The sequence below is a fragment of the Colletotrichum costaricense genome, assembly GCF_030867565.1.
Source record: "Colletotrichum costaricense strain IMI 309622 chromosome Unknown Scaffold_1.1, whole genome shotgun sequence".
In the NCBI taxonomy this organism is placed as follows: domain Eukaryota; kingdom Fungi; phylum Ascomycota; class Sordariomycetes; order Glomerellales; family Glomerellaceae; genus Colletotrichum; species Colletotrichum costaricense.
This window is the reverse complement of record NW_026848230.1, coordinates 1,018,555-1,044,012: the sequence shown is the minus strand read 5'-3', so window position 1 is coordinate 1,044,012 and position 25,458 is coordinate 1,018,555. Positions and strand designations below refer to the sequence as shown.

At 51.2% G+C, this 25,458-nt stretch overlaps 9 protein-coding genes across 9 annotated transcripts; 7 read left to right on the top strand and 2 right to left on the bottom strand.

The window, feature by feature from the left end:
- Nucleotides 1-319: 319 nt before the first annotated feature.
- On the bottom strand, nt 320-2,593 carry CCOS01_00390 (tRNA intron endonuclease; the record flags this gene model as incomplete). The annotated part of the gene is made up of 1 exon (XM_060448587.1): nt 320-2,593. One exon carries the CDS (start codon nt 2,591-2,593, stop codon nt 320-322), a length of 2,274 nt encoding a protein of 757 aa, XP_060320025.1.
- A 1,058-nt stretch (nt 2,594-3,651) lies between these two features.
- On the top strand, nt 3,652-5,303 carry CCOS01_00389 (ceramide glucosyltransferase; the record flags this gene model as incomplete). Its single annotated transcript, XM_060448586.1, has 2 exons — nt 3,652-3,749; nt 3,797-5,303. The coding sequence occupies 2 exons, from the start codon at nt 3,652-3,654 to the stop codon at nt 5,301-5,303; spliced, it is 1,605 nt and encodes a 534-aa protein (XP_060320024.1).
- Nucleotides 5,304-5,626: 323 nt separating this feature from the next.
- On the bottom strand, nt 5,627-7,225 carry CCOS01_00388 (tannase and feruloyl esterase; the record flags this gene model as incomplete). Its single annotated transcript, XM_060448585.1, has 1 exon — nt 5,627-7,225. The coding sequence occupies one exon, from the start codon at nt 7,223-7,225 to the stop codon at nt 5,627-5,629; it is 1,599 nt and encodes a 532-aa protein (XP_060320023.1).
- Nucleotides 7,226-10,833: 3,608 nt separating this feature from the next.
- On the top strand, nt 10,834-11,748 carry CCOS01_00387 (C6 zinc finger domain-containing protein; the record flags this gene model as incomplete). Its single annotated transcript, XM_060448584.1, has 3 exons — nt 10,834-11,260; nt 11,363-11,611; nt 11,723-11,748. The coding sequence occupies 3 exons, from the start codon at nt 10,834-10,836 to the stop codon at nt 11,746-11,748; spliced, it is 702 nt and encodes a 233-aa protein (XP_060320022.1).
- A 275-nt stretch (nt 11,749-12,023) lies between these two features.
- CCOS01_00386 (C6 zinc finger domain-containing protein) lies at nt 12,024-12,668 on the top strand (the record flags this gene model as incomplete). Its single annotated transcript, XM_060448583.1, has 1 exon — nt 12,024-12,668. The coding sequence occupies one exon, from the start codon at nt 12,024-12,026 to the stop codon at nt 12,666-12,668; it is 645 nt and encodes a 214-aa protein (XP_060320021.1).
- A 788-nt stretch (nt 12,669-13,456) lies between these two features.
- Nucleotides 13,457-14,673, top strand: CCOS01_00385 (uncharacterized protein; the record flags this gene model as incomplete). Its single annotated transcript, XM_060448582.1, has 2 exons — nt 13,457-13,646; nt 13,721-14,673. 2 exons carry the CDS (start codon nt 13,457-13,459, stop codon nt 14,671-14,673), a joined length of 1,143 nt encoding a protein of 380 aa, XP_060320020.1.
- Nucleotides 14,674-17,335: 2,662 nt separating this feature from the next.
- On the top strand, nt 17,336-18,052 carry CCOS01_00384 (uncharacterized protein; the record flags this gene model as incomplete). Its single annotated transcript, XM_060448581.1, has 1 exon — nt 17,336-18,052. The coding sequence occupies one exon, from the start codon at nt 17,336-17,338 to the stop codon at nt 18,050-18,052; it is 717 nt and encodes a 238-aa protein (XP_060320019.1).
- Nucleotides 18,053-18,636: 584 nt separating this feature from the next.
- Nucleotides 18,637-20,270, top strand: CCOS01_00383 (uncharacterized protein; the record flags this gene model as incomplete). Its single annotated transcript, XM_060448580.1, has 8 exons — nt 18,637-18,936; nt 18,993-19,079; nt 19,163-19,289; nt 19,359-19,476; nt 19,560-19,746; nt 19,806-19,977; nt 20,062-20,194; nt 20,246-20,270. 8 exons carry the CDS (start codon nt 18,637-18,639, stop codon nt 20,268-20,270), a joined length of 1,149 nt encoding a protein of 382 aa, XP_060320018.1.
- Nucleotides 20,271-23,628: 3,358 nt separating this feature from the next.
- Nucleotides 23,629-25,442, top strand: CCOS01_00382 (cytochrome P450; the record flags this gene model as incomplete). Its single annotated transcript, XM_060448579.1, has 4 exons — nt 23,629-24,037; nt 24,099-24,830; nt 24,896-24,977; nt 25,034-25,442. 4 exons carry the CDS (start codon nt 23,629-23,631, stop codon nt 25,440-25,442), a joined length of 1,632 nt encoding a protein of 543 aa, XP_060320017.1.
- Nucleotides 25,443-25,458: the final 16 nt, after the last annotated feature.

The following is a 25,458-nucleotide window of genomic DNA, read 5'->3' as shown; positions in this document are numbered from 1 at the left end:
ACGATTGTGAATTGACAGGATAGATTGCCTCATCATCATCTTACATTCATGGTGGGGTATTCTACTGTAGCAAGAAAGGCAATGGCATGCTGTCGCCGAATATGCCGTAGTCCGAGTCTTCCGTTTTATTCATACAAAGTGAACAATGCTTATGCCAGCATAGACACTCCCCAATATTCGTGTAAACCATGGATCCCCATGCATGGTCAGCACCGCCAAACCATGCCCAAGACCAGGCTTGTATCATTCGCCTAAGACTCAAACTTTTCCATGCCTTTTCCCAACGCCCGCCCAGATCGTGAATATGAAATGCGGGAAATCATCTGTTGCGGTTGCTTGACCACCGCTTAACCATAACTTCGCGAATCTTGTACAACTTAAAGACCTCGGCCGGCCCCTTCTTCATCGCCTCTTCCAATTGAGGAGGCGGCGGAATGTCGACGTAGACCAAAACCAAGCTCTTCTGGACGTGGGAGAGGACACGAACGATCCCGTGAAGCCAGTGCCAGGTCTTACGCGGGATCTTGCGGTCACTGTCCTTCCACCATTGGTGGGAATAGGATGGTAGGAGGATGGCGCCGAACTCTGCGTGATCAAACACGGGTCCTTTGGCGTACAGCATCCAGTCGACGCCAAACTTGATACCTGCTCTGGGAACCCATCCCAAGGAGCGGAAGTGATGGTACACGGCGTAATTTACAAGAAATCCATCATCCGGCTGGAGCTCCTCTGTAGAGCGACGGGGGAAGTAGGAGTATTGTCTAAAGAGATTGAACAGCTCAGGAGTCGGGATCGGAGTCTTGGTGGTGGGGTCGATAACTCGTAGAGCACCCATGCCGAAAGCCAGGAAGAATGCTTCCTCGGATGTGAGCTGGAGATGTTCCTTGTTCACGACCTCGACTGGCTCCGCAGGGACATCGTCTAGCTTCTCAAGTTTTTTGACATCATCAGATCTAGTCGCCTCTTCCGAATCTGTCTCCAAGACGCTAGGGCCCAATGGCGTGCCATTGACAGGCGGTGTCGCCTTTCCATTGTTTCCGTTGAAAAGAGCGAGTCTGGGGCTAGGCGGGTCGGACAGCTGATATGTGGCCGACTCAACCTTGGGCGAGAAGCGAACGCTCTTGCGACGTTTGGCCGACTTGGGTGTTGATGGGATCTCGGTAGAGCTGACAGCGGATTTTGCCACCCCGCTCAAACCATTTTGATGAAGCATCTTGTCACCATTGTTATTCGTTATCAAGTCGTTGATCAGATGGCCGTTCACGCCCACGTCTTCATGGATTGTCGACAGCTTTGGTGTTTCGGAGGGAGTAGTGTCGGTAACGGGGCTCTCATTAATGTTCGTCATCGTGGCGTGGTCGCCATTTATCGTTCCGTTGGTAATAGGCTCGGCGTTGGGGAGAGATAAAAGCTCCAGGGGCCCAACCGGCGAGGCATTTGCTGATACAGTTGAGATGCCGTTGACGAGTGGTTCATTGGCTTGGGGCTCGGAGGAACCCAAGCTAACTTCCTGTGATGTAGTAGGCTCGTGGATGCCATTGACTTGCCGAGCACCACCATTCAACGTCTCAGTCTCAGTTGAGTTTGCTGTCGCAGACAGACTATGCGAGTTGGGAAGGCACAGCAGTTGTAACGGGCCAACGGGAGCATTCCATGCGACAGGAAGCGGCGTCAAAGGCACTTGATCCACCGGTAGGGCCTTTTCGGATTCGTCGACAGCCTCAAGATCTTGGGCCGAATGAAGGAAGTCACTGGGCTTGACAATCTTGGCTGGCTCGATAGCTGTAGATGCCCCTTGGAAGGTCGAGGGTTTGGTAGAAATTTGGCCGATAGCCTCGGGCTCAGTGACGGGCGCCACTGTTATCGTATCGACACCGTTGGTTTGCAGGTGATTGGATTGGGCGGCAAGCGCTGATTTAAGGGGAACAAGTGGCTCAGGCAGTGTATCCGCGTCTGTCGAGGCTTCTCGCTCAGGATCATCATTGTTCGTTGCATCAAGGATGGCGTCAGCCTCGGTGACCAGGGCAGCAGAGTTGACTACGCCATCTCCTGACACCTGAGTCGCCAACTGGGCTTCCTGGAGTCGTAATTGTCTGATGGCTTCTTGCTCTGTCTTGGCTCTCTCCCACTTCATCTGCCTTCGCTCTTCACGTCTGTTGGCTGTTACCAGCTCGCTGACCTGGCCTGGCACCAGGCCTCGCCTGACATGCTCGCGCTTCAACCAGTTGGGCTCACTTCGACTTAAGTTGCCCTTGCCGTAGAACCCTTGTTCCCACAGCGCGCGCATGGACTTTTCGTCGATGATGTTGACAGATTTGGATTCTGGGGACCAGAGACCCTCGTGCACAGTGGACGGTTCAGCAGGCGGTGGGAACAAGGCTTGTTTCGTCCATGCGAAAAGGACATGGAATAGAGAAATTGGATTATTCGGATAAAAGCTAGGAAGCGGAAATGTCCGTATGGGAGCAGGCAACTCGTAAATCTTGTGCAACGGAGGGCCTCGCGGCCGCGACGTCGTGGGAGACTTGGAGGAGCTCTGGGCAGGCATCGTAGCCTGCGCCGGCTGTGAAGCCGTATTTTTAGTTTGCGACATTGTGCTAGCAAATCATGTCTGTCTTTTGGGCACTGGTTAGCTTATTGTCCATGGCTCAGTGCTTGAAGAACAGAAAGAATTGTGTCCAAAGTTTGCATCAGATACCGTTGTAGTCTATATTGTTTCGCGGCACAGAGGTTCAATGAAGACGCACTCTTCGCACAATGGGTAATAGGTGTCATCATAGCAAACATTCAGGTGGAGGGGCAGCCCAGGTAACCTTTTTCAACCGCGCAATAGAGTCATCGCGACGAGCAGGGCTGGGCCAACCGCGGCAACCACCTCATGGACCAAGGGAAGAAGAGATTGAGAGAACGTTGTAGCAACTTACTTGATTGAGGAATTTTCCACCCGTCCAGCCGACAGATCACCCGTCAATTGGGCCATGCAAGCCGGAAATCACCTCACTTTTTCGAGGCAGCTCGATCCTGTTCGGTAGACATGTGTGGATGGTGAAGGAAGAAAACGGTGTTGCTCGCAGAAAATTTCAGCGTAGAAAAAGGTCTCCGCCGTATCCATCGCTCGCTTCCGTCAAAGCCCCCGCCGTCTGACTCTTTCAAGGCTCGCTCACCCACTGGTCCGTGCTCAGGCCCGGCTTTCACCTCCGGCCGGAATAACTCGGGTGGGGATAGCCCACAGGTATATGATGAATCTTACCTAATCCAGTCTGGCTCAAGCCTCAGATTCCATCGGAGCTCCCGCCACAGTCACTACTCCTAAGGTACCTTATGTGGCTGGTGGTCACAATTTCAAGCTTCGAGCTTGGTGGGGCGCGTCGAAATCCCATGCCACGCGACTCCCAGTCTCCGGTCCTACCGACTTTTGTAAGGTTATCGGCCCCGTCTCCGCTAAGCTTACGGCCAATTTCCAATTTCCTCGCTTCTGGGTAGGATTCGGGAGTCTGATCATTGCCATGTTGTCGGCGACTTCGTGACGAATTTTCCTTTCCTTTCTGCCGCGGTTTACCCCCTCTCATGGTATTTGGGCGCACCAGCTATCCTTGATCTCAAACCCCCCTTTCCGCGCATCGCGCAGCGCAAAACGGTCTCGATCCCATAATGGCAGATTGGTCATCCGTGGCGCAAGCTATTGCGATCGTTTGTGCTGGATGGAGCACATTTGTCTACGCAGTGCAATCCATTGGTATCGTCAGAATGTGAGTGTAGTTCTAGATGATGCGGACCATCCACTGACTTTCTTCAGCTTCCTCTCGTACTCGTCTCGCCTGCGACCCGCCGTCTCCCCCTCTCTGAGCAAAGAAGATGTACCGCACATCACCATCATCCGTCCTGTCAAGGGTCTTGAGCATGGTCTCTATGAATGCATAGCGTCCTCGTTCAGACAAGACTACCCGCGCGACAAGCTGACGATCCACCTCTGCGTGGCCGAAAAGAGCGATCCGGCGTACCCCGTCTTAGTGAAGATAGTACAGGATTTCCCTGGTTTCGATGCTCGAGTCTTGGTTGAGGAGGAAGATCCGCTACTGCATGGCACTGATGGCCACATCGACAACCTGGGCCCAAACCCAAAGATCAGAAACATCAGTCGCGCATATCGAGAAGCCAAAGGAGACATCATCTGGGTCATGGACTGCAACATCTGGGTTGCCAAGGGCGTGGCTGGTCGGATGGTTGACAAGCTGTTGGGATACGGGCCGGATGGTAAACAAGTCAGGCCGTACAAGTTTGTACACCTTCTGCCAATCGTCGTCGATACGGTGTCTCGAGGAGACGTTTCAGCAGAGACGCAGACGCTCCTATATTCAACCCCCGACTCTAGCTCCTCGCAACACATCACCGGCAAAGGCCAAAGTGTTTCGTTCCTCGAGTATGCGAAGAGCCAAGGCGGAGGCCGACTCGATGAGATATTCATGGCCACAAGTCACGCCAAGTTTTACAGCGCGATCAACACCGTTGGCGTAGCCCCCTGCGCCGTCGGCAAGAGCAACATGTTTCGCAAATCGCATCTGGACACCGTAACGGACCCAGCCCAAAACCCGATATTACCCAACAAGAACCTACCTAAGGGCATCAACTACTTCTCCGAGTACATCTGCGAGGATCACCTGATTGGCGATCTATTGTGGAAGTCGAGTCTGCCGGGCATGAAGAACCACGGACTCGTCATGGGCGACCTTGCAGTTCAACCAATGGCCGGCATGTCCGTACACGCATACTTTGCCCGTCGCGCTCGATGGCTTCGCGCGCGCAAGTGGACCGTTCTCGCCGCCACTTTGGTCGAGCCTGGTGTTGAGAGCCTGACCTGTTGCGGCTACTTTGCTTTCGCTGTTACCACTCTCCCCTGGTTCCACAGCACCTTTGGAACATCGCAGACTTGGGGCGCCTTTGGCCTCTACTGGACGGCTTTCACAACTATCTGGATGGCGTGTGATTGGTTCACATACAACCGCCTCCATGCTGGGTACACTGTTGAAGTGGACGAGAACACGCCAAAGTTTGCCAGGGGCACCGCGACACCTGGTGGAGCACCTCCGAGGTCCTTCTTGGAATGGCTGCCCGCGTGGCTCGGAAGAGAGTTTCTGGCCCTTCCCATTTGGGTTTGGGCTGTTTTCTGCGGCTCTACGGTGAACTGGAGAGGCCGAACCTTCAACGTTCGGTCGGACATGAGCGTTGTCGAAGTCGGCTCCCAGTCATTAGCCCCCTCTCAGGAGGCTAGCCAAAGGTCTAGAAGCAAGGACCGTTTGGATTAACGTCGGAATGATTATACACCTAGTACTAATAATTACGAATATTCATGACTGCACTTCTTGCTGACAGACCTTGTCGAATTTGAACTCATCTGAAACAATATGCATCATATTGAAGTGTCACAGGGTATCACCGCGTCATTTGCTACTCAAAGTTATCGAGTTCCCTTTCTACGATGGAAAGTCTCTAGGGAGTTGGAAGAACATTATGTACGTGGATAGTATTTTAAGTATCCGCACAAACATACGGAACTGCCATCTGGTAAATACACGTATCGACAAGCTGACTTACTGGATCAATTCCTGTCACCACGAAGACCTTTTCCTTAGATCGGCACACATTCCCAGTTGTTCTCATCCTTGTAGTCCCCAGTTCCCTTAAAGACATTACGTGTCGGCCAGCGGCAGTGGCGACGCTTGTAGTCGACGCCAGCGCTCACTGTGTTGTTCACAAAAGCGGTGCCGGTAACAGTCTCAGGGGCAACACCTTCCTCGACCCAGCGGACCATAGCCATGAGGACGTTCTCCTCAGGGTCAAGGCTCGCCATGTTCTTGGCCTGGTTACCGATGAACGCAGCTCCGGTGCCACCACTGCAGTGAGCAAGGCCGGAAATACGGAACAGACGGTAAAACTCATCCAGCTCGGCCGGGGCCAGACCCATCGTCTGAGACACGTGCTCGTAGTACCTGGGCGAGTTATCGCTGGAGATCGTGCCGTCGATGAGGCCGTGGTAGTGCAGGAGCTTTCCACCGCGGTTCTGGAAAGGGGACAGGTCGCCGTCCCAGGTCTCGACGTTGAAGAGGTTCAGGCTCGATGAGCGCACATAGTCCTCGGGAGTAATCGTGGCCGGGTCCCAGGTCGAATCGTTCAAGATCGCGTACTTGAACCAGTCAGAGGCACCAAAGGGCTGTCCGTTGAAGTAGGTCTGCGGCGCACCGCTGAGCTCGGCGCCGGGTTGCATGCGCGGGTAGACGAGGTCGCCAGAGGCGTCGATCAGGGGCGCGTAGATGCCACGGAGGGTCTCAACCTGCTTCTGGGTAAGGCAGGCGTCTGTCTGGTTGCTGTTGACGCCGCAGAGGAGGCTTTCAGGCTTGTAGTCGCAGAGGTCGGGGGACTCGAGGAAGCCGTCCTTGACGCCGTCCAGCTCGTCGCACTGGGCCAGGATATCATCGTGGATAGTCGGCCACATGGTCATGGGAATGAAGGTGTCCGCGCCCTGCTGGCCGGTGAGGGGAAGGAAGTGGCAACTCCAGGAGGTGAGATTGTTGAAGGAGAAGGCCGGCGCTCCGGCGACGATGCCGTCAAAGTTCTCTGGGAAAGCCTGAGCCTGCTTGAAGCCCTGACGGCCTCCAGTAGAACAGCCGAGATAGTAGCTCTTCGTATGGGGCTTATTGTAGAATGACTTGGTAACGTCCTTGCCGACGACGACACCAGTCGTCAGGGCGCGGTACACGAAGTCCTCGATCACATCCTCGTTGTTCAGGAACGGGAGTCCGCTCATGCCATCGTGGCCGTTGTTGGTGGCCACGGAAGCGAAGCCAAGGGAGGACGCATACGCGAGATCCTCGTACTGAACGCAGCCACCGAGGGCGCCGTTGCCGGTGCTGAGGAAGCGGCCGGTCCAGTTCTCGGGCAGCCAAGCTTCGAACTTGAGACCAGAGCGAGGCGAGGTAGCGATGCGCGCGGTGACACGGCAGATGTTGGCCGTGACATTCTGAGAGGGACGACTGCAAGTGGGATCCGCGTTCGGGAACTGCAAGGTGGTTCCTGCTGGGACGTACTCGGAGGCGGTGGAGTTGGCCCCGTTGATACGTAGAGAAGTTGCAAAAGAGGCGCACTGTTGCTCAAAGGTCGTGTTACCCTTGGTCAGGGCAACGGCTTGAACACTTGGCGCCAGGGCGCCAAGAAGCATGAGTGGTAACATAATGAGAGACAAGCTTTTGTGAATGAAAGACTGAGTGAGTGTAAAGAATGCTGAGTGGTCCATGAAACAAGATCATGTGCAGGATGCGAAGCCGCGTTCCTTTTGTACACTTCAAGACATCGTACTTTTCCATAAGTTGAGCAAGGACGCGTAATTCAAACTCGAACGATTCATGCCCTCTCCAGAATACTTCCTAAATCTGGGTCACAGCTAGGGCAGCGGGAACACCGACATGTGGACGACTGTACAGTCTGTCGATATCGATGCTATTCAGGGATCCTACAATTTAGGTCAAAAAGCCGAGCAAAGTACTGTACCTCATGCAGTCCCGTTCTGCACCCCGCATAAAACAGTCTAATTACTGGCACCCAGCGCACATGGTGGTGGATAGAAACGCGCTTGGGTGCAATAGCCGGACCTAAACTCGGGCCCAAAGGGCCCAGACCTTGCCTGTATCTACCTTAGTATTTCACAAAGTCGCATGCTCCTGCCCCTTTGACAAGCTGCTGGTAGACAATAGCTCAAGCTTGTAGACTAGAACCGTATGAACTAAGCAATACCATCATCTGATCCTCGTTCGGTGTAGCGTCTACCTGCCTTTCGCGGACGAGGGAGGTGGTATTTTCAACGAGACACACAGCCTCCAACTCTTGTCTGTAGCATGGGGACCCCCCTTGACTACGCTCTACCTACCACCATCATTGCCCCTGAGGTGGCGCCAACTGCTGGGTGGAACAGCCCTGGCAATTTACTGGACAGCCCACTTCTTGTTATCAAGTATCCGTCACAACATTGCACAACGACGACACGGCAGTAGTTCACGTAAGCATACCGGGGAGGACATTTTCTGCTATAGGGCTACCGGGATAGGCAGTCAGATCTTCAGAGATCTTCAGTACCCCGGGGCCAATATGCTTCCGTCTCGGAACGCGGCACAGCGGACTCGATTACCGCCTCGTTGTGCAACGGTGGAGAGGACGGTGGACCCGGTCGAACTACTATGCGAGACCTGCGGCTAGATACTTCAGGCTGAGCATTATTTTGCTACAAGGCGTTTCCTAAGGGCTAATCTCACCCGTACCCGAAGTTTACTTCTTTCAGAATTCTAGCGTTAAGGATGTCAACTCAAAGGTATGAATCGCGCAAATGAGAAAAAAGACGGCACTTTCTTTAAGCTTAAGCCCTTTTACATATTGACAAATGACCTGTCACAATGTCTTGCCCACCTGAAGAGGGCTGTCATGTAGACCGGGCGGATTAGTCAACTCTCCGAAAGTCCTTGAGGGAATGACGAGATTACAGGAGAGCGATTACGTCGTCTCTCGACGATCGCAAAAGAGTACAGCCGGAGTTTACCAGCATAGTGGAGATAGATGCAGATGGCTGACACCTTAAACGAACCCTAGCCAGATGCTAAACTGTAAATAGGTGTGTACCCACCCCCGCGATGGCATGCTTAACCTTGACGGACAAGGACCCCGTCGGAGCTCTTCCGCGTACAGTTGTAAGGGGCGGGCAAATCTTTACCCACATACACTCTGACCAGTTGGCACTCTATGCCAGTTACTCGCTGTTCTCATACCTAGAGCAATGGGGTTTTCGGCTTGTATCTCCTTTCTATGTCCTTAACCTGATGCCGCAAAATACAACATGCTCTACCATGAGTTGTGTACATACCATCCCACATCTAAGCTAAGCCCAGAACCCACGCTTCAGCTTTTGCGTTGTACTATTTTCTGTTTCTCTTATTTGCCATTCAACGACCAATTGCTGCATAACGTCTCCATTGTTGGCGGCCATTGCGAAGTGTATCAAATACATAGATGGGCTGATATCCGTGCCCGAAATGTTGCACAGCCTCAAGAAACTTCAAGAGACAAGACCAAGTTTAGAATCACCGCCGATGGCCAAGAAAGCTGGGTCTACAGTGTTTTTCTTTGCAACAGGTGTTAGTCTAGTTGACAACAGGCCACATCGGATATCTCCCTGAGAGGAAAATTCCTACTTCATGATTTCTCTTCGGTGCCCATGTAACCTTACAAGCCTCGATGCCATCATATGAATGAGGAGCGGCTCTGAGCACGGATAAAGAAGCATGATCTCTTCACCCTCTAAGATATGGTAGTCAAAGTACATAAAGTTTTGTCAATGCCGAGGCTGTAGCTCGGAGACTCTGTCCGTCTGCAAAGGGTCTGATGTGGGCTGGCAAGCCTGACATGTGTCATGCCCCGGAGACGCGACGCTTTTCGGGATGATCTACACGGATCCAACTTGCCAATTCTGATTTCGCGGATCCTTGGCAGGGGAGACCATCTGTCCTTTCGCGCGCGGCTGTGTGCAAAGGGCCGGCTAATTCTCTGCACATGGCTGACAAAAGTAAAGACTGCGTTCTAGCCATTTTCTGGGCTCTACGATCGAATAACTTACACCCCTACTGAGTCTGATGGGGAAATCAGACCCATCTGTTATTGCCGTTGCAGCATTGGCCTCAGGTAACAATGTGCTGATTCCATGGGCTGAAGTTCCGGTAAAGAGCCATCGGCGGTCTGTAGCAATTATCTGCTCGAGTCTACGAAAATACTCCTAACTGTCTTTTGAGATGCTAAGGTGCCGGGTCCAATCAAAGTTACAGTCCTTGAGGAGACGGTTCTTCTATCCTCGAAGTTCTATCTTCGGGGTTGTTCGGTCGATGTTGACTTCCGTGCATGTGCTCTTCGTGCACTTAGTCAAATCAAGACGATGCATGATTCGAGAAGGAAGGAGAGTAGTATCTACTGATCTGTACTACTTTACGGGCGTGACCCAGATAGATTTTCTCCGAGTCTAAATGCAAAGAAGCCATTTTGTCCTACCAGACAGTATACATCTTCGCCGTCTTGTGCGCTACTACTCACTGGCTGGTTTCACTTCCAAATGATTTTCCAAAACCTGATAAGCCCCGGTATTTCATTAAAAGTTGAAAGCTTCATCCACACTTGTGAAGCAGGGCTAACCGAAAACGTCAGGTGTTTTCTGACTACTTACATCTCGGAACAGGTTTTACGACAAATGCTTGGAAGAATCAGGCTTGCGTCATCATGTTACACATCGAATGCTGCAGGCCCTATTGGGACTTTCACTAAAGCTTGAGAAGCAACCAATATGCATCACAACAACCCTGGTTCACGGAACCAACTCGCTAAATACGTATTCCCAGTCTTGCAAGGCAAGTGAGAAGCCCAATATTGCTTTGTACTGCTACAAAGTAAAAAGTGCCTCTTCCGGCTCTAGTTCAGACATTGTTCTTCGCACAATTGGCTGTCCCTTGCAGCCAGCCCCTAGATCAAGCTGGAATGACACGGTTTTTGTGAGGCCTTGACCGATCAGCAGAAGGAGTGAGCCAAGAGCTGCAAGTATCCACCGAGTGTCTCGCATCGCCAGTCACCGGCGTCCGCGGAACGTCCCCTCTTCTACGCGGGCAGGGCGGGTAGCTCTCCCGCCCTCAGGAGGCACACGTACTACGAACCGACCCCGGGCCGGCGATATATACGGGCGATTCCTATCAATACCTCCAATAACCTAAAACGTACAAGTCTTTCCCCTCAATTTCCCGCCTCCCAGTCAGATCGATGGCGCCATCACTAGAGCCGCGCACCTCTACTGGTGCGTCAGAGAGCCTCGACGACAATAGCGCCGGCAGCGGCAGCACCAGGCGATTTTGCTGGGAATGTCAGCGCCGGGGCTTGGTCTGCGATTCTAAACGTCCCGTATGCTCCAGGTGCAAGCTTAGCGGCATAGTGTGCCCTGGGTATGAGAACGTGAAGCCTTTGACCTGGGTGGCCCCCAATCAGGTTACAACGCGGACATGGAGGAGCGGACGAAAACCGAAAACTGATAAAATCGACATCGCCAAGAAGGGTTTGAAAGGCAGCGGCAAAAGAAAGGCGATACCAAAAATTCCAGAAGAAGAAGGTCGCCGGGTACAGCTTATCCATGTATTTCCCGGACAAGAGCTCCGGACGGAAACATGCGACATTGCTGAGGCTTCATTTTATTGTTAGTCAGACTTCCAAACAGCGCTCCAGAACCATGCTATCCCAATGGATCTACCTGAGCATGCCAAAAGATTTGGGCTGACAAGCACCTCGGTACCCATAGGGAACGAACAAGTTTACCCATACTTCTACGAGAACCAGCTCACTAAGAGCCCGTGGGTTGTACCAATTTCCCACATCCACGCTATGAGACCATACCGACGGCATGGCCTAGTCACTATGGCAATCGAGCACCGGATGTCACGCCTATCGCCTGCAAGGAATGACGCTTACGCAATTGAGGTCAGAGCTAGGGCCTATCAACATCGTCTTACAGCGATCCAGGCTTTAAATAAGGACATCGAGAACGAGAGTACGCGATGCTCTGATGCAACTCTGGCTGGCGTAATCGTCTTCCTTTTCGGTGATGTAAGGGAGAAAATGCCGTTAAACCCGTGCGCAACCTGACACTGATGGAATGTAGCTTATGGGGAGTGCAACAGAGCCTAACTGGCGTGTCCACTTGAATGGGTTTGCTGCGTTGATTGCTATGCGTGGTGGTTGGGATGCGTTCTGTCAAAAGTCGCCGCATCTCAAGTCCCTAGTGTTATTCTGTAAAGTGTGAGTGTCTCCTGTGCAATATGTGTTTTAGGCTACAGGGTTTAGAAGAGACTAGCCTTGCTTCAGCGTGGTAATCACAGCAAACGTCTCCTGCTACTAACTCCGGTCCGTTATCTATTAGCATCGAGAATCTCGCCAATACAACTAGCCCCGCCCACGACCAAATGTCGCCAGTCGCAAACTACAATATACGGAATGTAGTGAAGGACGTTTTCTCGATTGGATATTATCCCCAGCTTCCATGTCCAGTCGACTTACTCATCGACATCATTCACATCAACCGCCTTCGCTTCCAAGCAACATGCATTCAACCTAGAGTACCTCTCACCTCGATCAGGATTGAGGCAGAGCGTCTCCTAGATAAGATTTTAGACTATTCGCCTGAAGTCTGGTCTAGTAGCACGGAGCCTTTAGCAGATGGACACCTCTTAATGGCCAAGACCTATCGGTCGGCCGTGGCACTGTTCGGTATTTCCTCTCTGCAAAGTGTGAAGGTCATTCCTTTCTCGAAAGATTGGATGACCGTCAAGGAAACCCATCGTGACAGGCTGTTTTCTTTTCTCGAAGCTTCGCTTGCCTCTTCGGCATTGAAGATCTGCACCACATGGCCAATGATTGTGGCCGGGTTTGAGGCGAAGAGTGGAAACCTGTCCATGCGGAGCTTCGTCCTGGGGCGTATGAAGGAAGACAGTCAGAGGATGGGAATCTATCTTCCAGTCGCAGCTAAAGAGGTCCTAGAGAGATTTTATGCCTCTGCAGGAAACACCTGGGACGATTGTTTCGACAGTCCTCATGCGTTGTTCACGTAGGATGAAGGCAATAAGGAAACCAATCAAACATGCATAACCGATGAGTCCTTAGCAGAAGGCCAAGTGATGGCCCTGGGCTACTGTGACTAAAGTCAATGATGTTGGGAAAGGCTTCACCGGAAACACGCCCGAGTCATACTTTTTCGGCACCTCGGAAGCAGTGCAAACTCTATTCTGGCTTCAGGTGGTAGTTGGGATGTTGGGAGCAGCTCATCTTAAGGCGAAATCAGACATTTAGCGTCTCTTTAGTATTCGGGGGAGCCGCACCAGGAGTGGAGTGTAGTTGAATTAATCGCTGAAACCCAAATTGGCGGCTATATCCGAACCGGAGACTATTTCGACAAACTTACTCACAGCGCCCAGTCAGCGAATAGCACGAACGGCATTCTTGGCGAGGGAAAACACAGTGAGGCGACCAAGGGACTAAAACTTACCTTCGTTATTAGGCCCATAGGCAATTTCAACCAAACCTCTCATGGCTTGGTGGTTGACTTGCTATAACGGAGGCCTGACAGTTGCCTTTTATTCCTGGGCAAACCCAAATACAGTGATGTCAAAGAACCAAAGTGACGAAGTATGGAAGCACTCAAAGAAAGTTACGCCATAGTGGCCCTGAGCCCATTCTTATGGTTTGCTGGTAAATGAGGCCTTAAGCTGACTGAGAGGATGCACGGATATGGCAGGGGCACAAGTATATACGAATACTCTTGAATTCCCGAGCATCAATAGCCAGCTTCATCTGAGCGAGACTTCAAAGATTTGCTCTTGAACATTGAACCCAGACCAGCATGCAGTACTCCATGATCAACGTTCAAAAGTTGGCCCTTTGGGGCGCATTCAGCCTGATTGCTGTAAAGGCTCAAACCGATGACCTTCTACCTGGAGATGACAGCGAAGCTGTCTGGAAACCAATGGGAAAGGTTGATCCCTGGTATCTGCCCGCCGATGTAGTCGACGGTGGCGACAAAGATGGCTCTGGTAAGTCTTGACACCAGTCCTCACCACCGAGGCCAAACTCCAAAGCTGTATCCCGTAGCTAACCTTTCTTCAAGTCCTCCAAAAGGCCACTGGTAACCGTATCCGTTGCGGTGTTGTTGGCTACGACAAGGAAGACAATATCTGGATGATTCCCGCCAACGGCAACTTCGACCAGGTCGGCTACATTCTGCCTCGGGGTGGATATGATTCAAGGTCGGACAAGTCTATCGCAGACTGCGTACTGCGAGAGTCAAAGGAAGAAGGAGGTCTTATTATCGATATCAACTCGTTGATCCCCCTCGGACTCAGCAATGGCGGAGCAGTATACTGGTACAAGGGAAATGTTACTGAAACAGTCGAGCCGACCGAGCCCCGACCTAGACCACCAAAGGGCTTCACAGTCGACGATACGCGCGCGGAGCTGTTGAAGCCTCCGGGAAAGCCGGCAAAGAAGGCAGACATGCGCCAAGCATTCCACAATTCGGCTACAGCAGATGAATCTACCAGATATGAGCTCACCTTCACGGCAAAGGAGGGCAGCGCAACTGGCGGCTCAGACTACTCCGTGAAGGATCTTGGACGTTGGAAGGCGATCTACACCGATGGCTTCACAAACGGCGAACAAGCTATTATGAAGGTCCTTTGCGATGTTTACGGGTACAGAATTGTTGCCAATGAAGCGTGGGCAAGCCAGGTTCCCCTCGGCCTCAGTCTTAGCTCGGTCATTACACAGCTTTGGACAGCCACGACATTGGATATCAACGAGGTTACGTCCATCAAGTTCTCCGAAATCGTCGACCCGGCGACCCAAACCGCGATTAGCAACGCACGCACTGAGCTTGGAGAGAGTGCCGGAGGTTTCACTACGACTAATGACCTCGGTGAGACGAAGGGCTGGAACACCTTGATGGCTAGTCCTTACGGAGTGGTGGCTTCAGAAGTGGCTAAGGCGGCTGGCAAGGGAATCGCGGGAATCTCTATAACGGACGGCAACCCTTCGGAGATACTGTTCACACTAGAGCAGTAGCGGTAAGCCTTATGGTATTAGGCTTCAGGAGCAGCTTAGTATTTTGCACCGCGAAGACTTGTTTGCTCTATGTTATGGGTAGCAAATGGCACACCGTCCAATGCACACGTAAAGTAATTAACCACATAATCACATGACGGCTGCTATCCTTACAAGTAAACCAATACTTAGCGGTATCCAACTGAGATACTTTCATTACATGACTTGCAGAATTCGCCGAAACAAATAGCCTAATCCGTTAAAAATTGTGGTGGTGATGTTGGTATAAGGTAGGTGGAGGTCATGATGAAAAGGGCGATAAGGAGACCTCGGTATGAGACAGTACGGCGAGAAGTTAGGGATGAGTGGGAGATCATTTTGGAAGTACGCTCACCTAATGGATAGATTACCCTGTTAAGGTGTCAAGGCGTCAAGCTGTCCCAAGGTATTCAGGTCTGGGCCTATGGGAGCCAATGGACCGGTAATCCCAACTTACTTTCCAGTCATCTTGACAGCCTTGATGCCAGGGTAGGTAAGGGGAAATGAGAGAGGAATCGGTACAGGAAACGTCACGAAGTTCTTATTCGTTTAGAAATGTAAGAATCATGAGTGAGGTCTGGCTATCTTCCGACAGCTAAGGCTGCGTTTCGGGAGTAGTGAACAGAAGCTGCTTGCATCATACAGCATTTGCCCTTCATGCCTACCTAAGATTCTGCCCAGATTACTGTTGCATAGATGACTTGGAGATAAGTTGTTGGCCACTGAATCAACAACGGTCCTGAGCCGAAAAGAAGGATGAGTGTGGCGCGGACAATGTCGGCAGTAGTAACAAAGTCCACCTACGGAGCTAAGGAAAAAGGATGGGCAAGTAGAGCAGACAATTCCGAATTCTCAGTCGTAAAGGATTCTCCGAAATTGACATCCTGGAGAACAGATCGACTGGACTATGTGAGATTCAGATTGGCAGTCGTAGCTTCGAGTTAATATTGACTCTCACATCGTAGATGATGGTCCTTCCACACGTAGAAGTCCATTGCCTTTTTGAAAGATTGTGTGCCTGCCAAGCCAATCACTCTTTGATTTATGACGCAATGACACTTCCACCTCACGCCTGCCTTGCTCTTGACACATAAATACTTACTCAGAGATCTGGAAACCACCGCCGCTCGGCATAGGACCTTCTGGTTCTATCTCCACGTCACCCACGGGAAAGAGGCCTGCCAGCTTCCCGCTCGGCGAAAGATGTTTGTCTATCCTTCTTTCCACTTAAGTAATGTAAGCTACGTAACACAACATCCGTCGTCCACAGGCCGTTGAGGATATCCTTCCAGCTTTCTGAATAAAGAACACGATCGAAACATTTTGCCCCAGCATCTTGCCCCAACATCTTGTCCCGGCATTAGCCACATGGTGATTTGACCTGAAACAGGGAGACAAATCCACTGTGCCTAGCTGATTGCACTGGCTTGAACTGTCTTGAATTTTTGGTCGTGAAGTCTGAAGAACCTCTGGCCTGAACTGCTAGTCCTGTCATTTACGCTGCCGAAGTCGCCTTCTCGCGGCATGCGCAGTCCACAAGCCGCTACACCCGTAAAATGCCTATCCAGGTACCGACGGAGTGTCAAGATGTTTGTTTCAAGGTGCTCAAAGTAGTTTTAAACTTTGAAACTAATAAGGGCCCAATCTACGTTTTGACATCTTGACAGCCTGAGGAAAGGGTCACTTGAAAGTCAAGCGTTAAGCCTATCTCCGAACACCCTGATAGTTTGACGAAATGAATACAGGTGACGAGTCACATGAGCCCTGATGGGCGCGGTATAAACTCACACTTACCTTACGTATTAGGGCATTTATGGTCAACATATCCCTAATATCTTGTGGCTATTCCTAGTACTGCAGCTTGCACACTGAAGAGTCGTTCCGCCTTGTCTGATTTACCTAACTTATTCATTCACCGCTTCAGAAACGGAACATGGCTTTGAATGTACTCGTAGCGGCAATGCCGCATCTCATTCGGTCTAATAGATCGTACAGAGAAATTGCAGCTCGACGGAAAGACAATTGTCCAGAAACAAATCCTTTCCATGAGGCTCAAGCTGAATCGCAAAACTTGTCTTTAGCTCCACACACAACAGCCAACGCATGTGAAGAGTCACTACAAGCATTAGACTCGAACGCCAAAGTTTCGCAGCCTATCGATGGGCTGAAAAAAGATCCGGCGCAGCCTCTAGTCTTGCGCCGCTTCCTTCGATGGATAAAAGCTTTGCCGAGTCACCCGAAGAAGGAGAAGCCGGACTTAGGACCCGGTCTCGATCACGCCCTGCCACTCAACCTGCACCTGGCCATCGCCAAACACCTCACTATGGCCGAACGCGTGGCCTTGGCATTGACGAGCAAAAGAATGCTGGCATTCATGTCAAACGAGCAGTTTTGGCTAAATCGGGGGTCTAGTGAACGTCTGGATCTGTTGAAGCTACTAGAGAGGGACGCCATCAACACACGCAGGGAGATTCTTTGTTTGCCCTGTCAGATTTTCCATGATCCCGTCTTATCGGTTCCGCCAGTCGACCACAGCTCAAGTTGGGCACCGACCGAATCAGATCGCCCCTGCGTCAAAGCAGTCTCAGAGGACCAGCACCAGAGATTGTCGTCTCCCTACCTTCCATACGATTTTCATTTCAATATGGTCAAGGCCTTCCTAGTTTCGAAACGCGATAAAAGGGGCTTCTTTCAATCAATACTCCTAGAACAGGCTACTATTTGGGGTTACTGCTATAAAAGAGAGGAAGCCAACGTCCAACAAGGCTTTGAATGTAGGGTGTCAAGCGAAGGGGATTTGCTAGTGAAGACGACTACGAGACTCTTTGCTTGCCGCGACCCAAACCAGACGAAGGATAAAGTTCGATTCGCCGTTGGAATTCTCAAACGAGCCGAGCTTACAACATGCTGCAAACACGTTGACTGGATAGACACATACCCCTTCATATTCGACTACGATGGACTCCTTGCCGATCAGAGCAAACTTCACGCATACCGCGCTTCGAAAGGGTACGGATACGATCCGGCGAAGAAAATTCGCGACATTTGGAACCCAGCCGTCAAGCCGCGATATGGACCCAAAAACCACATATCGATCACGCACTGCGAGTCTTGTTATACGAATTACGAGTACGAATGGAAGGACACCGAGGACGGAAGTCGCATCGTTTTTCTCATCTCGTACAAAAATCTAGGCAAGGGCATGGATACGAATGATCCCAAGTGGTCATCGCATTTCCACGACCATGTCCCTGATGCAAAAGCCGAGCCTCGCAACTCCCACTACGACGGGTTCACTCGGTGGCCTAACTATCATTGGCAGGAGAATGCTGATGAGGCACCGTGGGACCCAGATTATTAGGTTCCTTCCATGTACCTTACTTAGTTACCATGCTGGGTCATTGGGGGCTTAAGAAAGGCCAGAGGCGACCTTGCGCTAGCAAGCTGCTCACCACATGTCAATCCATTAAGCGATTGCTTGTCAACATACCGCTCTACTAAGGTCATTGAGGTTCGGTTCGGAGGAAACGCGATCGGGGCCGACAGGAGTTTGGAAGTCCATCCAGACGTGGGGTGACGGTAATAGGAAACGCTGTCTCCTGGAGTTCTGAGAATGTATTGGCGCTTTAGATTGAATTAATGATTTCTCAGTTGAGAAACCACCGAAAAAATTGTTCCACTAAATCCGAGCATGAGATTGATGATGTCAAGACTTCCCTGATCATCCCAAGTTGATCGCTGTGACAGTTGGATGTGGCTGAAAATAAGGTGTGGCGTCCACGGATTTCAAAGCACGCGATAACCCCCCGCATGCACGCGATAGCGAAACAGTTATCAATTAGTAAGAGCCCCCGAGAGCCGCGACTTTCCTTTATCAACGTTAACGACACAATCACGGATACCAACCGCAGAACCAGGTAGTGTCGACATCTTTGAGTTGGAACCATGGCAGCACAAAAAGACTTGGAAAGCCAACCGCAGCAGTCGGACGAGCGGACCCCGCTCCTGGGGACATCCGCCGAGGCCGGATCAAGCCAGCAGCCGGTAGAGCATCGGAACGACGATAACGGAGCCAACGAAGGCATTCAAGATCCGGAGCAGGTGCCCCTCATCACGGGCCCGAATGGAGAGGAAAAGAGGGAGAGGACGACTAGCTGGTGGTTATGGCGGGCGTTCTGGGCAGTTCTCGCCATCTTCGTCCTGGCAGTCTTTATCAAAGGCTGGATTGATGCCAAAGATACTAACGTAAGTCGGTTGGACGATGGGTCAAGTAAATCAATAACTGACACATTATCACTTAGTTTGACCTCAAAGCAGCTCTTATGAGAGCTCTAGGTGGTGGCTTGAGTGGTGCCGCGGCTATGGTCTTGCAAGTTTTAACACTCATGGTACGTACTTGAGTGAGAATAGGCGGAAGACGAGGCTTTGTTGCCAGTGAGTAGGGACGTTACTAATTGCATATTACCACTAGCCCATCCGAACTATCATGAACTATCAGTATCGTTTTGGATCTGGCTTCAGGGAGGCAACTCGCACTCTTTATGAAGATGGAGGAGTGCGCAGGTACTACCAGGGAATCGGAGCCGCACTGATTCAGGGTATGCGGTGCATGCACCTTTCTTCTTGACGCCATCATGTCAGAGTTGTGCTCACATATCTGTGAATAGGACCGGTCTCCCGCTTCGGCGACACTGCCGCTAACGCAGGTATCCTTGCCCTCCTCGAGTCGAATTCGTTCTTGAATCAGCTCCCTACCCTCATCAAGACCATCTTTGCCTCTCTTTGGTAAGCTTTTCAATACCTTCATCCTTTTCGCTCAACCGTAAAGCCATCATTAGAACGAATGCTGATGTAGAGTGACTTTGAAGTGCTGCTGCCTTCCGCATGATCTTAACTCCCATCGATACCTTGAAGACGACGTTGCAGGCCCAGGGAGCGAAGGGTACCGCTATTTTGAGACAGCGCGTCAAGACAAATGGCATCGGTAGCTTGTGGTGGGGAGCTTTTGCGACTGCCGCCGCCACATTTGTCGGCCACTACCCTTGGTTTGGCACCGTCAGTTCAAGACTTTTCCTACACTGCAGGTGCAAGTCAAAACTAACGATCATTGGTAGTACAATTACCTTTCCGCCAACATTCCCGAACCGGACAAGAGTGATATCTTCGTTTGGCTTTTGCGTCTTGCTTTCATTGGATTTTGCGCCTCCGTCATCTCTGATTCTGTTTCCAATTCGTTGAGAGTGGTAAAGACCTACAGACAAGTCAACGACACGCAGATTTCGTACTGTACGTCAACGCTTCTCCTGATGAACCCTGTCAAACATTCTCTATGTGCTTGTCTTACTGACTGGGACCTTGCCAAAATTGCAGCCCAAGCCGCAAAGATCGTCATACAAAGAGAAGGCTTCCTCGGCTTCCTCGGACGTGGCCTCAAGACCCGAATCTTGGCCAACGGTCTTCAGGGCGTGTTGTTCTCTATCCTTTGGAAGTTGTTCCTCGACCTGTGAGTTACACGCCGGCTGCCCCCTTACATAACAGTTCTAACTCTGAACAGCTGGGAGAAGAAGACACACTCTTAGTGTTCATCACATTGGATCTTGCTGGACAGCCCTGAATAAGGTAAAGGAGGAATTTGAGAACCATCTAGCTCTCTGCGAGCAATCGTTATAGAGAAGGAACGAAGAATGCCCTGAAGGGGCAATATAGATGGGCATTGTCATAATTCGAGTATGAGAGTTGTATTTACATGGAGTATGAAGTGTGCATTCGCGTTGGTGCGGAGCTCATTCGATATCTCCTGCCTCAAAGTCAGCCGCTTCTTGCTATCCGGCAGTCTGGCCAGCAAATTCGACCCCAACAGCTCGAGCTGGCACACATGGGGCCTCTGGTGTAGCAAAAGACGAAAAAGGAGAGTGTCCCTCGCGAAAACTGCTCCAATCAAGTACATCCTATAGTAAGTGGGTGAGTGGTGCTGGTGTCCGTCCTAAGAAAGTTCAACTAGTCCACGGTCTTATGCATCAACCCCTCCTCCAACTTTGTGTTACCCATGACGTGGTAATTTGTTATCAGATGTAGAGACAAATGTGAGCGGCAGCTTGATACCGCAAAGAAACCCACCCTAGAGCCAAGACATATGTATGTCTGACCTGAGAGTATGACTGAACCGACGGGCCCGAAGGACCTGATTTATACCCGCGGTTCTAGTTGAAATTAGAGTGCAAGGTAAGGGTGATCGACAGTCTTCTAGTCCTCGAAAATATCTTCCACTTCTGAACGCCTTCGGAAGCACGTTTCGGCAAGTATATGCGCCCATTTACTTTAGAAAATTCAGCCCATGCATGAATTGTGTCACAGTGAGGAAGTGCGGATAGAGGTTCCGTTCATTCCTGTCGTATCACAAGTACATAGCCCGTCACTTGGGCTTGCGTCCCCAACAAAAATGATTCCGTTGGTCGTCGTTCTCGAAAGAGTTTGACCCGCTTATACGGAAAGCGATAGAAATCAGGATATTTATCTCACTCGAGCCTTGCTTGGAAGGTACATAGTCATTAGTCCCCGACTTGTAGCTTGGTGGCACATACAGCCGGGATATGCAGCGAGCTACTTGGCACATAACAGTTGTGGTCAACTGAAATTTTGAGCACTGCGAAGTAAATCAAAAGCCGTGGTTTGTTGATTCTAAAGATGCCAGATCCTTGCTAGTCGCTTTGTCTGCATGCTACGAGGCGTCTCTGGGCTGATTCCAATGTAACCCAGGCCAGCTTCGATGTGCGAAGAAGGTTGAGGCTGCCTCGAGGGAGACATCAGGCAGCTTGTTCGGATTTTGTTCCAGAGACTTAGGTGATCAACTGGAGCTGAGAAGCTTGTCTTCAATCAGATACAGTGGCTTTTCCTTCTCGGATGTCCCAATCAGAGGCGCAAGATAAAGTAGATCGAACTGGAGCCGGATCCGGTTCGTGATCTCCTGTGCCTACCATGTTTGAATCTTTTTCGAGAACATGAAATGCCGAACGCATTCTGTCTAGCAAAAAGGCGTCGACAATACAGAAACTAATGTCAATTGTCTCGTATTGACGTGGTCTTCACTCTTTTGAGGTGGACAGGGTTTATGGAAACGACGCTGATAAGGCACAATTACGACAGAAGCCGACTTGTGTGGCGAGCCCTCGCGGGATATCCAATCCTGAGGAAGATCGCGACAGTCGAATCTTCTCGTATGGAGTTGAATGTGGCTTCAAGACATCGTTGAGAATTAAAGACACTAAGAAAGCCCACGAACCAATGGGGCAATCCCGCTGTCAAAACCCCGGCTAAGAACGTTGAGGTTCCACATTACGGACTTCCCCAGTCCCCGCTCCGAATTCTGGCATCACAGTGACAGTGATTTGGTCTGGCTACCTAGACTTCTGGTACCCCTTGCAGCTGCTTCCTTCTGCCTTGTTCCTGTCAATTACCCCCTAGGGTGGGAGTCGCTGCCTGGCGCGTACGCCGACGCGGGAGGCTTCCGCGACCAGTCTGTTCGTCCCGTCTCGCGATCTCGCGAGTTCGATGTCATCCGATGTGTCCAACCACTAGCATACGAGATGACATCTGATGTAGCCAGTCGCTGGATATCTCACACAACCCAATGAACATTTCAAGAGGCTCGCCCCCACAGGTTAAGAAGTATCTTTCGGCGATCTTTGCCCCGCGGGCAGAGGGGGCGCCATGACTGCATGTCAGCACGGCACTGAGAGTGCCGCCTGTTTGAGCAGACTACTGTCCAATCTCGTATCTTACTGCGTCAGAAGCGCGAGTTCGTCCTGAGACTCTCACTGGCACGAAACTACAGGTACAGTGTCATGTCGTGCACGTAGTAAGCCCTTATAGTGCATACCCGCGCTCCTGATGGCTCGTTCCCGCGCGTGCTCGGACGAATTTAACGAGCCAATCTCGTACAAGCTATCTCGAAAATTCCAACGTCATATTTGAATTAGTTTAGTATAATCAGAGAAGAATCTGAAGTTGATAAACGTAAACAAAGTGAGAGAATCAGGCATGTGACGGAATATTTTGCTAGACCTTTAGCGCAACTCTGGATGGTGTCAAGGGTCCTAGACGGAATTGGCTGTGGCCAAGTCACGATGTGACACTGCCCCTGCCATGCGGCGCAGGCGTCTTTTCTATCCCTGCCTGTAAATCCTGCAGGTCTCTCATCGGAACGATTGAGCCTGTCAATGGGGTCTTGAGACATATCCCGCCCTACTGATTTGCCTCAGCGATAAATCTGAGCGCAACAACAGGCTGCCATCTTTTGCTTACACAGGAATGGCCGATGTACCTCTCAGGGCGTCTATTTGCCAGATCGGGGAAGTCAGCGACGAAATGTGCGAGCATCTAGAGCTAAGCTATCACTTGGCGGCAATGTTCATGGCTGAAAGGAAGCACAGATGCGAGGGAGGCTTATCCTACAGACCCATAGCTCGCTCTGCTTCGGACTTCACGGAGTCAATATCGTGCGATTCCATTCCGAAAGCAGGCAATCGCAAGATTTTGATGCCCGTTTAAGGCGTGCCGAATCGAACTCATGTACACGTCGCGCCGTGTAACAAGCATCGCTATGCGGTCTCCGGCGTGATGAAGAGCGTTTGAACGCTCCCATTTGTTGTTTTCCCGCACTTTCAGCTGGGAATGCCGATGACATTCAAATCCTGATCTCTTCACAGAAAGGAACTTTGGATGGTCTCGACCAAGTCGACCCACCCAAAGGTCTTCCGGCAAGTTTACCAGCCCTACATGCAGCAAGGTTGAGTAACTGCTTCTCGGAATCTCGGGTAGTCACGTAGCAGTATATCTATCTACAATGCCACCCCTCCACTGTCTCCATTTCCCCTTCCTGGCTCCCAAGAGCATTCACTGTCACCCTCTTCTCAAGCAGGAAACTTTGAGAGCCTCATTATGGAGAGCTTTACTCTCGTCATATTTTATCTTGGCATCCTAGTGGTGCCTGGTTTCCTATTCTCTTCCCTCCGACGCTTGCTAGGATGGTCCACAAAAACATCCGTGGATGGCAAGACATCCAAGTCTCCTGCCAGATTCCCTGGTCCCAAGCAATACCCAGTCGTCGGCCGGGTTCATGACTTGCCCAGATTTGCCATGTGGCTCAAGCTCAAGGAATGGGCAGATGAGTTCGGGCCAATCTATCAAACCAGCATGCTTGGCCAGAAGTTCGTAATCATTTCTGACGAAGGAATGGCTCAAGATCTTCTCATCAAAGATGGCAACAAATTCGCCGGAAGACCCCAGATCAGGGCGCTCATTGATCATAAGTTGGGTCCGGCATACTCTGCTTTGATGGACCGCCATGGTGAGTGACACAATAACCATGATTAATTTGACAATTGACCCGAGGCTGAGTTGATCAACAGACACTTGGAAACATCAAAGAAAATGGGTCCATGCGGCTATGGCGGCTGCTCATCAGCATCACTTCTATGGCCATATCGAGAACGAGGTCAAGCGGTGGCTGGTGACCCTCCTTGTCGACCCAGAGAAATTTCACGGCAACACTCGCGAGCTGACAGGGCGCATCATCAGTCGCCTTGCTTGGGATGACTCCACACAAGGACGGGCCTATGGCGAGAGTGCCATTGAGACCTTGACAAGGATGTCCATCTCTGGCCCCATTGTCAACACCATGACACCACTATGGCACATTGCAGACCTCGTTCGATACAATCCTTGGCGCAAGTACGAAGTGAACCGAGAGAAGAACCAGCGTGCTTGGTGGTTGAAAACATTCAGGCTCTCCAAGGCAAGATATCTGAGAGGAGACTTGCCATCAGACACATGGACCTACCGGTACTTCGAGCAGCTACAGAAGAGTGGAAATGAGACTCTTAAGCAGACTGAAAAGGCCGAAGACTTCGCAGCCTGCATGCTTGGCTTCCAGTGCCTTGTTGGAGTGGTCACTATTTCTGGGCCTCTGCAGTTCTTCTTGATGTGCATGGCGCTTCACCCCGAGTGGTTAAAGAAATGCCAAGAGGAGATTGACAGGGCCTGTGGCGATAGGATGCCAACTCGTGACGACTTCACCGAACTTCCAACCGTAAGAGCTTGTTTGAAAGAGACCCTCCGGTGGAGGTCTGGGGTGCCTCTTGGTAAGTAGACCGTTGCAGAGATGAGGAACTTTGAGTTGATATGAGTACTGACTACATCTGTTCAGGGGTTCCCCATCAATGCGAGCAGGATTCTGAATTCCGCGGCGTGAGAATCGAGAAAGGAACAATTATCCTTGCATGCGAGTGGTATGTCACCCCGCGCTGATCTTAACCAAGCCTTGATTGACGCGACCCAACTGCAGGAACATCAATCGTGTCCCGGAAAAGTACCCCGACCCAGAACATTACCGCCCGGATCGCTACCTAGATCCCAGCTTTCCTACGTATCAGGAGCCTCTCAGCCGGTACCCGAACTTCCGCGATGGTGTCGGCATGCATACGTTTGGGTGGGGTCGTCGAACATGCCTGGGCCAGAACCTAGTAGATGACGAGATGTTCGTCGCTGGAGCAGGCGTATGCTGGGCCTTTGACATGAGCCTCAAGAAATGCCCCTCCACTGGCGAGGACGTGACGTTTGATACGCAGGCGACGAACTCCAACGTCATTCTGGAGCCTCTGCCGTTCCCGATGCAGTTCAAGATCAGAAGCCCTGAACGAGCTAAAGAGGTTTTTGAGGGGTACAATGCCGTCAGGGATGCTCTGAAGGTTTGAGCAAGTCTAAAGCAAT